General features: G+C 42.1%; 1 protein-coding gene across 1 annotated transcript in view; it reads right to left on the bottom strand.

Annotated features, from left to right (window-relative positions):
• CHADL (chondroadherin like) overlaps positions 1–11,691 on the bottom strand; it is a 228,123-nt gene extending 216,432 nt beyond the window's left edge. Inside the window, exon 1 of the mRNA XM_075182791.1 lies at positions 11,563–11,691. Coding sequence (XP_075038892.1) covers positions 11,563–11,575 — 13 coding nt within the window. The 5' untranslated portion in view covers positions 11,576–11,691. The remainder of the gene's footprint in view (positions 1–11,562) is intronic.
• Between the last annotated feature and the right edge of the window lie 587 nt (positions 11,692–12,278).

Raw genomic sequence — 12,278 nt, forward strand, 5'->3', positions numbered from 1 at the left:
TAATAAATGAATGCAATTGGAATCTACGTGGGAAAGTCACCTAATACTGTAAATAGACATAGCGCATTGCGTAGCGGAGTTCCTAGCTAGCTAGGAGGTGTTCGCGGCGGATTCTCCCATTTGCTATTTTTCTGAAATCAAGACAGAAGATTCGTGGGATGCACAAATATGGGCCCCTCCTGGGTGAAGAATTGAACAGATTACAAGCCAGGACATTTTGAAGTACAAATAACTTTGGGACAGGGACAAGCCGGACTTTGGATACAAATTTATTTTGGATATGGTTTACAGGCCATTTAGGATTGAAAGCTGCTGACAAAAGGTGAAAACTTCATTGGTGAGTATCAGGGAATTTATTATTTGTAATAAAAATATGTGGTATCAATGAGGGTGTTTACTGTGTTTATTGTGGGTTTATTATTTTTTAATAAATCCTAGTGGTTTTAATGAGGGTGTGGTGGTTTTGTAAACATTTTCTTTTGTGGAACTACAGGTCCCAGCCAGCCGTGGGTGTCAGGGCATGTTGGCACTTGTGGTTCTCCAAGTGCCAACATGCCCTGGCTGCCGTGGGTATGCTGGTGCTTGTAGTTATACAAGTAGCAGCATGGCCACAATATTTTGGGCAACCTGGCTGGCTGGGACTTGTAGTTCCACAAAACAAAATGGCGTCCATTTTGTTTTGTTTTTTTTTACCATTTATCACCGTTATTACCCTACACCCACCGCCCAGGGGTGTAGGAAGAGCCCTAGTGCTATCGGCACTGAGCTGGATGTCCCTGGGGGGGGCCCGCTCATTTTTTTCGGTGGACCCCACTCCCTAGGGAATCCAGCCCAGCGCTGAACAGCCTGGGATTGGTTAGTCATTATGGCAGGGCAGCAGCCGTGTGTGTCCCCTGCTATAGTGCCTCCAAACCCGGCTGGTTTACCTAGTGCTGGTTAAGTGAAAATCGGGGGGACCCCACGCAAAAAAAATTCCCGATTTTTCACGGAACCAGCAGTAATCAGGCAGCACTAGGGTTAACCATGAAAAGAGGGGGGACCCCACGCTTTTTTTTATTTACTTTTATCTGTTTTTTACAGTTTTTACAGCTGCCGGAGCTCCAGCAGCTGTATGACAGGCAGTGTAACAGTGATGTGTATACAGCGTGTTTGAAAGCAAACTCTCCTGAGTTTGCTTAATCGAAGCTTCATACATTTGAGACTTGTATAGCTGCAGTGGCAAACAGTCGGGAGTTTGATCTCTGGTGATTTTGCAAATAGCGATTTTGACAGAAGCACAACTCTGGCGATTTTGCATGAAATCTCTGCCTCATACATCTGCGAGTTTCAACTCTCCCGAGAAAATCGCTGATTTTGCAAAATCGCACCTTGATACATTTACCCCCAAGTGTCAGTGCGGAGATGGTGCCGGACAACAAATCGATGAGGAAAGCAAAAAATTATTTCAATACATAATGAATATATAGAGTCCCTGCAAAAAGTCTATGAGAGCAATGCAGACGCCTGGATGTCAGTCTGCAATGATGGTAATGTACGCAGTATATCGTGTTCTTGTACATGGGAATAGGCAGTAGGTGATGCCTCTGATGTTTCCTGCTTCTGTACAGAATGTGCAATTACCTTGATGATGTTTTCATCGCGCTTGTCTATTGGATGATTTGACTCTGCAGATATATACAGTCGCGCTGAAGTCGGTGTGCTGATGTGTGTGATCTTCCTGTAGGGTCACGGGGTCGCTGATAGAACTGTTCGGTGGGTGCCTCCTGTTGGGGACTCTGTGCGTGGACATAGTAGTATCTCTTCCTAGGTGTAACACTGTGCTGGGGGCTGTGCATTCACAGCTTGAGGGTTCGGAAGAGAAGATAAACTACATAGTATAGTAGGTTTTCAGGAAACTTTATTAGCGATTACAGAATCGCACTTATATTCGTATGAATGATAGACAGCAGAGAGTGTAGCAATAGGCAAATTCAATGGCAATAATTGAGTGATCTCCAACGCTTTTCGTCCGGCCAGAGACTTTTTCAAGGAGAACTCCTAGAACCTTTGATGTCAAAACACGGCCAAGCGACTCAAGTCAACCCGAAAACATAGGAACTGGGGTGCAGAAAATGGCAGCAGGTGCTCTGGACAGATGAGTCAAAATTTTAAATATTTGGCTTTAGCAGAAGGCAGTTTGTTCACCAAAGAACTGGAGAGCGGTACAATAATGAGTGTCTGCAGGCCACATGGAAGCATAATGGAGGTTCCTTGTAAGTTTGGGGCTGCATTTCAGTAAATGGTGTTGATATTTATCCATCATGCAATACCATCAGTGAGGAGTCTGATTGGCTGTATATTGGGGTCGTTGTCCTGCTGCAGAATAAAAGTTGGAGCCAATGTCATTAAGAACTATCTTCAGCGTAAAGAAGAACAAGGAGTCCTGGAAGAGAGGATATCCCCCCCCCAAGCCCTGATCACAACATGATCAAGTCTGTAAGGGTTTACATGGAGAGACAGAAGAATTTGAGCAAGTCTACATCCACAGAAGATCTGTAGTTAGTTCTCCAAGTTGTTTTGAACAACATCCCTGCAGAGTTCCCTTAAAAACTGTGTACAAGTGTACCTAGAAGAATCAAATACCTACCTCCCACCCACATTATATTAAAACCCCCATTCCCTCACATTTACCTTGTTCCATCCACTCTGTGTTGGAGAGGCAGACTGTGTGTGCCTCTCCTACAGTCTGTTCACATAGGATGAGGCCGGTTATGTGGTGCGACTTTCATGTGACATCTGTCAGTAACAGGGATAGGAGAAGGGCACATTTAGGGGAAGGGAGGGAGGAATGCATCATAAGATCTATGGCCAAAAGAAGGAAGCTGGCGTGTCAGAGGAGGGACCAGCCTCCAAGTACCACAGTGTAAGCATAGCTGACACACTTTGAGAGTACTTGGTCCGATGGGCCTCCTGATCGCTCCTTTAGGGGATATTTATTAAGGAACAAAGTTTTGCCTTGTTAATTATCATAGGTCATCGCAATGATGACAGATGATTTTCCATAAGCATTCACTAAAAAATCATCCCAGGACAGCGCATTCAATAGGAAGCTGTCCCAGTGATGACACTGGCTACGCATGAGCAGAGACATTTTGTGATAGGAACCAGAGGGGAGATCAGGTTAGCTGCAGTGAGGGATTCGAAGATCCCTCTACCGCAATGCTCCCCCTATAGAATTCAATGGCTAACGCCATCTTTAGATGGCATTAGCCACGTGGGACAAGTGCCAAAAAGCTAAGCTTTTTGGCACTTGATAAAAGTGCCCAAACCGCAGCCCTTATTGACTATCATGGGAACTGCAGTTAATGCTGTAATTGCCTAATGCAGGATTTATCTCCAATATCTCCTGTGTTAAGCTTTTAGTAAATGAACATTGTATTTAAAAACACCTTAACTATAAAGAAAAAGCAGTTTCTGCATGGTTTAGGGCTTCATAAATAGGCCTAAGTTTCCTTATGTGCTACCATCAATGACCTAATTGAAGCTAGTAAACTGTCTATATGTAAAAATTATGCCCTTAAGTCTGGCTCCATGTTGTATAAGGGTAGTGTACACAATACACTTGTGTGCCTATCAGACTATTTGTAACACATCTTATGTGCCAGTGGAGAAGTATGCAGCACGTCTTTAAGTGCATCCTATACTAAACAGTTATAAATAAACATTATATATATATATATATATATATATATATATGTATTTATAATTCAACATTATGTGTGTGGAGATGAAAAAAAAATATAATGTTTAATGTTCATGTGTAACATGTGTGTAACACCCCCTAGCGGCGAGTTAGGTGTTTGTGAAGGGAGCATTGATTAATACTGGTTGTTATGGTTACAACCCAGTCCAGTCTGTTAGAGACAGCGTGAGAAGGAGGAGGGGCTGTCAGCAAGGGGGGAGAGAGACAGGGAGAGACACAGACAGAGAGATAGACAGGACCAGCAGACAGGATCTAGACAATTGCTTTGCCCGGGGCAATTTTAGTGGAGGCCGATTTAGGCCCTGCCCCCTTCCTGATTTCTAAGGCTGCCGGCGGCTGCACACTATGTGCAGGTCCGCTCGGCAGTGACAGTGTGCTGCCCCGCTGCTCTGATTGTGTTTAAAACACAATCAGAGCAGCCGGGCAGCACACTGTCACCACTGAACGGACCTGCACAGTGTGCAGCTGTCGGCAGCAAGCCCCCCCCCTGGATCCGCCATTGCCAGCAGAGCATGCAGTAGTGTGGCTGCATATACAAAGGGGAGGAGTTCCCAACCCTAGAGAGCGGGAGAACTCCATATCACTAAAGAGAACCCCAAGAGAGAGGGGGACATTTTGCATGGAAGAGACCCTGGAGTGAGGGTTGCTGCAAGAGGCAGTGTAGCTGAAGTGTCAGAACTTCAGGGGCTGTGCGTACACAGAGAGAAGTGTCAGAGCCCAAAGGAGAAATCATCCCTGCAGAGGAAGGGTTTGCTGCAGTTGAGAGTTACACAGCGTGTGTCAGAACTGCATTGAGAAGCTGCCTGCCTGTTAGCATCCCTGTGAGTGCCCCTGCAGAGACGTGGTGATCAAGTATGGAGTACTGGAGTGTAAGAGACATTTGAACTATGTTCTATAACATCTATATCAGGGGTAGGCAACCTTTTTCTATCAGTGTGCCAGATAACATCTAGTCAAGCCCAGGTTTGCCAGCTGCTACATTATATACGTGTTTTATTTCATTATGCTAATATTATAATAATGATAGTACCGGGACCAACATATGAACATCTGTAAACCTTTGCACGGTATTGTGTGTGTGTGTGTATATATATATATATATATATATGTATATATATATATATATATATATATATATATATATATATATATATATATATATATTGTAGTATAATCAGGGGAATAGGTACTATCTCCTTGGGGAAGATGCGGTGAACATCCACTTCAACGGAGCATGGTCGGTGATTCACATAAACTTACAGCCCAAAAGATAATATATTAATGTGTCTAATGCCCATTTAATTGCCAGGGCTTCTTTTTCAATAGTGGCATAATTTCTTTCATTCACATTCATTTTCCGGCTTAAATAAATAATAGGATGCTCATCACCATGCTTACTTTGGGATAGCACCGCATCTATCCCTGCACTTGACGCATCCGTCTGCACAACAAGTTAATTTTTAAAATCAGGTGTCATTAAAACTTATACTGAAAGAGACCTTCTGGGGCAGAAAAAGCTGTCTTCTCTTTGGCTCTGCCTGTCAACGGTACCTGCCAGTACCCTTTAGTTAGGTCTAAAGTGGTTAAATGACGTGCTGTACCCAACTTTTCAATAAGTTCGTCCACTCGAGGCAGTGGGTATGCATCAAATTTGGACACCTTATTTAATTTACGAAAGTCATTGCAGAAGTGTAAATTACCATCAGGCTTCGGAATGTGCCAATTGTGCTTGCTCTAGGTGTTCTCTTACTAATGGCACCACTGCAGATATTCTTTCATGCATCTGGGAAACATGTTCAATCACAGATTTATAGGGACTAGGCTGCTCCTCCCACATCTCCTTGGCGATATCCAGTAACCCCCTAGGGTGTCTCCCATACAACAAATCAAAAGGTGAGAACCCTGTGGAGGAGTGGGGTACCTCTCTAACTGCCAGTAAAAAGAAGGGTAACAAATAGTCCCAATTTTTCCCATCTTTGTCCACTACCTTCTTTAGCATATTGTTTAACGTTTTATTAAACCTCTCTACTAACGCATCAGTCTGTGGGTGATACACAGAGGTCCTTAGTTGAGTAACCTTAAACAAGCGGCACAGCTCTTTCATAATTCTGGACATAAAAGGAGTACCCTGGTCAGTGAGGATTTCTTTAGGTATTCCAACTCTGCTAAAGACATGTACGAGTTCCCTAGCAATAGCCTTTGTCGATGTATTGTGTAATAGGATCGCCTCCGGGTACCTTGTAGCATAATCTAATATCAACAGAAAATATTGATTTATTTCCCACTGTTGCTGTGCAAAACATTGACCAGACATGCACGTATTTCTCCATGGTGTCTGTCCCTTTTAAACTTTCCAAGCACACACACAGAGCTGGTGTCACGTATCTGAATAATATTTAGTGGATCCCTAGTCTCTGTCAATGAGTGGAACTCACTCAGGAGCGCGGAGTCTAACGAGTAGGAGGTTTTCACCAGTGACACCCGCAAGAGGGTATGGAGTTGGCTGCTCCTATCCCACAGGTCACGGCCTCCAGAATCAGCGCTGACAGAATGGTGGTGGAGCTTGAAACAACGGGTTGGTAATAGATAGTCCCTGGTGAAATGGCAATAAAGGCAATACTGGAACGAGATGACTGGATAATAAATAATACGTCAGGACACCTGCAGACGAATATGGATACAGTACACTTGAACCAAAGGGGTGACTCAGAGCAACGGCAGATAAACTAATACAGCAACAGTTCAGATAGCAGAGATGATGAAGTAGTAGATGAGCCATAATTGGTAACTCAGGACAAAAACGGGAGAATCACTGATACAGCAACAGTTCAGATGGCAGTGATGATGAGTTAGAACTAGCTGATCCGCAATTGATAACTCAGGGCAACAGCAGAAGAATTATTGATACAGCAACAGCTCAACGATAACAGTAACAAAGATAGAGCTAGCTGATCCAAAAGTGGTAACTCAGAGTGTAGTAGGTGAATCACTGGTACAGCAGCAGTTAAAACAAGAATAGTGGTGGAATAGAACGAAGCGGCAGTTCAGAGGCAGACATACAGTAGAACTTAGCTGATCCACAAATGCTGATTCTAGCAGCAGGTGAGTTACTGGTTACAGCGACAGTTCAATATATGAAAATAAGAAAGGAATGGAACTTAGCTGATCCGTGAGTGGCGATTCAGAACAACGGGTGAGTTACTGGTACAGCGGCAGTCCGTAGCGTAGAAGCAGCAGTGGCGTTGAGCTAGCTGATCTGTGAATGATGATTCAGAACAACAGGTGAGTTACTGGTACAGCGGCAGTCCTTAGTGTAGAAGCAGCAGTGGCGTTGAGCTAGCTGATCCGTAGATGGTGATTTCAGAGCAGCTGCTAGGAGTACAGGTGCCACAGGCAGTTCGTTAACAGCAGTTCAATATACAGGAGTAACGGAGGAATAGCCGCACCGTGCAGATTGACTCAAGCAACAGGTGAGTTACTAGTCGCAGCGGCGGTTCCAATGGAGAAGCAGCAGAGGTGTTGAGCTAGCTGATTCGTAGATGGTGATTTCAGAGCAGCAGCAATGAGAACAGGTGCGACGGTCAGTTCGTTAGCAGTAACTGCAGAGAGGAGTACAGCTGATCCAGGACGGATGAGTAAGCCACAACAGGAGAGTCAGACCAAAGGAAGCCAAATCCTATAGAGAGTGTGTAACTCGAAGAACAGGCATTGGACAGCGGGACAATGGGAGGTTTAAATAGCGCTCCAAAATACTTGGAACCAATGGAACAGATAGGAGGTCATAAGTGTGGGCAATAGGTAGCACATGCACAGAACCAAATACAGATGATGTCTTGGTAATGAAGTTAGTAGCCTTGATCACCGCTTCTGGGAAGAAGGTACAATGACGGTACCTGTCTATAAGCGTGTGACAGCTGGTTTCTGCAAGTATCTCCAAAACTGCTGCTATTCTTGACATGCGCAGATCTTTGCAAGCCAATTCTCCACCATATGTAGTATAATCAGGGGAATTGGTACTATCCTTGGGGAAGATGTGGTGAACAGCAGCAGTAAACTACACAAGTCCAGAAGTTTCAGGATAACAGCCACAGCTAGTTTATTCACCAGCTTGTAAACAAAACAAAATATAAACAAAATCCTAGCCGTCTGGCTACTAGCTAATACATTTTAGCAAGGCCCTGTCTATATTTTTGCTCACCACAGCAGAGTGTCTCAGGAAGCAACTCACCTCCTCCCCAGGTCTGAGAGGCACTGGTTGCATATCCTAGCTGCCTTTTCACAGGAACCTCACAGGTGCATCTTTTAATCAGTCTGTTTAAAATACAAACGACAGGAACCTGGGACTTATATACCTGCCATTTACCTCTTGCCCAGAGCTTCTGTCACAATATATATATATATATATATATATATTATTATTATTTTATATCATAATATTAATAGTAATGGGACCAACAAATAAACATTCAAATTATGCCACATAGTAGTATATTCAATTTATATTATGCCACAGTATTGTCCTCAATTTATATTATGCCACGTAGTCATGCCCCCAAATCGTATTATGCCACAGTAATGCCACCAATTCATTTTATGCCACACATAAATACACCCAATTCACATTAAGCCACAGTAATGCCCCCAATTCAGTTTATGCCACAGTGATGCCCCCAATTCCTTTTATGCCACAGTAATGCCCACAGTTCATTTTATGCCATAGTAATGCCCCAAGTTCATATCACTGCACATAGTTGTACTCCCAATTCATAGTATGCCACACAGTTTTGCCCCTAGTTCATATTATGGCATACTAATGCACCCAGTTCACATTATGCCACAGTGCCCCAATTCACATTATGCCACAGTAATGCCACAAATTCATTTTATGTCATAGTAATGCCCCAAGTTGATATCATTGCACATAGTTGTCCCCCCAATTCATAGTATGCCACACAGTTTTGCCCCTAGTTCATATTATGGCACACTAATGCACCCAGTTTACATTATGCCACAGTGCCCCATTTCACATTAATGGCACCAATTCATTTTATGCCACACATAAATATACCCAATTCACATTAAGCCACAGTAATGCCCCCAATTCAGTTTATGCCACAGTAATATCCCCAATTCATTTTATGCAACAGTAATGCCCACAGTTCATTTTATGCCACAGTAATTCCCCTAATTCACATTATGTCATAGTAATGCCCCCAATTCACATTAACCCACAGCAATGCCCCAATTCAGTTTATGCCACAGTAAAGCCCCAAGTTTGTTTTATGCAACACCTACGTGCCCCCAATTCACAGTATCCACACCTAAGTGCCCCCAATTCACATTATGCCACAGTAATGCCCACAATGAATGTTAAACCACACATAAATGCCCCCAATGAATATTAAGCCACACAAAGTGCCTGCAAATAAGTTTAAGCCACACATAAATGTCCCAATTGAATGTTATGCCTCACAAAGAGCCTCCAAATAATTTTAAGCCACACATTAAATGCCCCCAATGAATATTCATCCACATAAAAATGCAACCAATGACTGCTATGCCTCACAAAGTGTCTCAAAATTAATTTTAAGCCACACATTAAATGCCCCAATGAATATTCAGCCACACAGAAATGCCCCCAATGACTGTTATGCCTCACAAGTGCCTCAAAAATTATTTTAAGCCACTAATAAATGAATACAAAAATTATATAATTCTGTACTTATCTCTTACCTCAGAGAGCGTTAATACGGTAAAAATGTGCATAATTACCCTTAATACGGTAATTTCAACAGTGGATTTTAACTTGTGGCTCCCTGAGCTGCGAGATGAAATCCAGGTTAAAATTACAGTATTAACGGTAATACTGTTAACGCCGCGCTATTCGCGGCAGAATTGAATCGGGCCCTAACAGTACCTTTTTTTTTATCATTTTTATTTATTTTTAAATAAGTTGCAGAAAATGTTATAAACCAACAAAACAAAATATTCAACAATGTAATAGAAATACGAAGATAAATGATCAGAAATGGTACAAAAAGACAGAACAAACAGTATATTTAATTTAATTTTTACAAAACAATTTTAATTACGGCGCTGTCAGTGGATCCAATTCCTTCCTCTCCTGCTTCAATTGGTCTGCAGCTCCACTCCTGCCATAATCTCTCCACCAGTGCATGAGATCTGCCACCTGTTGCCAACGGTAGTACTTTTCTGCACCAATGACTCTCTTCCCTAGCACCCTTGTCCACCGAAAAAGCATATTTCAATTCAGCTCTTTTTTTCTCTCCAGTTATATCCTTTGTCCCATATTTTCTCTTCTTTAATCTTTAATTCTCTACCTTGTATTTTCCCTTCTCCAACTCTCTATGCTCTACCCCCCTAATAGTTCTTTCTATTCTCCCCAACCAGAATATTCCTTTTCTTCTTTAATTCCCCTAATACTCCTCTTCTGTGGCTGCTGTGATTGCCTGCACTCACCTATTAACAGAATGGTAAAGAGAGCGAGATGTGCACCTCCTCAGGCCAATCACAGCAGCCACCAAGACGGGAAGCCAATCTGTTCCTGCAGATGCATCCGTCACTGACATGGGTCTGGTTGGAGCAGAACAGTATCACAATAAGTCTTGTGAGAGCCTCCGCAGCCCCCACCCCACTGTGCAACAGGCAGCCTCGCTACTTGTTGCTCTCCACTGATGGTACAGCCCCACTGGCAAGGAAGCCGACAGCGGATAGCAACGCTACCCCCTACCGCTCATCGCCCCAATAACTGTACCTGCAGCTGGAGCAGAGATATGGCTGAAAGACAAGTACCTTAGAGCTGCCCAGAACTCGAATCTGATGCTGCTGTGGGTGCTCCAGCTTGCCAAGCCCTTGCTGTACATTGACTATGGACATACTCTTCCTCACCCCTTTCCCTCTCCGAAATCGCAGGCCGTCACAAGTGTACTTTGCAGTTGAAGGTGAATTGAACGCTGCTGCGTTCTGTGGCATATGGCCTGGTGCTGGCCATGCGCAGTGCAATTTTGTGCATTATACACAAAAAAACGCCAAATACACTCCTTAATGCATCAGGCCCTTACTATGATTGTTAATGAACAGATACAGTTTAAAATAGGAAATGCTAGACCTGTCATTAATTAATTTTTCCCCCAAATTAACTAAACTTTTTCTAACTTGCACTTGCAATGTGACTTATTTAATAATGACAAATTTGCAAACTTAGCATGATATCCTGCTGTCAGAGTTGCTGGTTCACTGCACGAATAAAAGACTTATTCAGCAGAGTATTCCACAACATGCAAAGGAAATGAGCAGACTGAAAGAGGGGTCTGTAGTCTGGTTTCTCACACATACACTGTACTTCTGTCTACTATGCAATACAAATGTCACATAACACCAATTTCTCTCAATTTGTATAGCAGCACTTATTTTGTTTGTTTTTAACTCAAAAAGATTATAATAAAAAACTAATGTATGCATTGGGAAACATAATCATGCCCCTCTTACATATGGACTGAAGAGAAAGCAAAAGCTCTTTTATCATGTTCTCATAGTATGATTACAAGCTTAAAACACATGAATTTGTAAACATAATTTTGTTAAATGTCCAATTCTTTAGTCATGGTCTCTTACACATAAAGTCAAAGAAACAATGCACAAACTATATCGTAGTTAAATTAATAGATAATTTGCTGAAAAACATTTTATATATACTCTGTACACTAATATGTCACAGAGACTGCATAGTTTCAGAATTAGTTTTCTCATTCAACTTAGATATGTCTAAATTCATGTATTAATAAATTAGACAAACTTACCATGAAAAACCATCCAGTTTAATAGAGCTGTAGAATTGTGGCAGTAACAAGAATAATTATTGTTGAGTCCTTAAATTCTCAAGTAATGTTTAAATGGCAGGAATTAGGAAGGAAAGGTGGAGCATGACTGAAAGTGGAGGAGAGGAGGGGACTGTTTAAATGCCACATACTTTCTACATGCCTTAGTCAATTTGTAAGCTGCAGTTAGAGAAAACTCACATACATGCTATACAGATGCTGTAAATAGATTTTATATAGTTTGTTTCATTCAATGTATTAGCTTATGAAAATATGCAGAATGTGATTTGTGATAGAAACTGGGTTTTAAAGTTACTGAACCTTTAAAGTGGGGCTATTAATATGAATTAGCATTTTTTAATAGTACATTCAATTGTCTATATAACCTCTGTTATGTGCGTATTGTCGCTAACCAATAACGATTGTCGAACCTCGATTTGTGTTTCCAACGCACAAAGATTTATTCGCAATAAGTAGAATAATATGCTCAAGCAAAGTAATAGTAAATACAGCCGTTACTTATCGCAGGCGCTCTGGATCCAGTGTGCAGCATTCAATCCTGAAGTCTGGGGACAAGATGTCTGAACACTAGATGTGAAGCTGCTGCTTATATACACAATCAAATACAGTAATACAATGAAGATGGTATAGCTTGCATATATTGGTCCAGGTCTCAGGAATGTCCAAGGGGTTGTCAA

Source organism: Mixophyes fleayi, chromosome 8, assembly GCF_038048845.1.
Source record: "Mixophyes fleayi isolate aMixFle1 chromosome 8, aMixFle1.hap1, whole genome shotgun sequence".
NCBI classification, from domain to species: Eukaryota; Metazoa; Chordata; class Amphibia; order Anura; family Limnodynastidae; genus Mixophyes; species Mixophyes fleayi.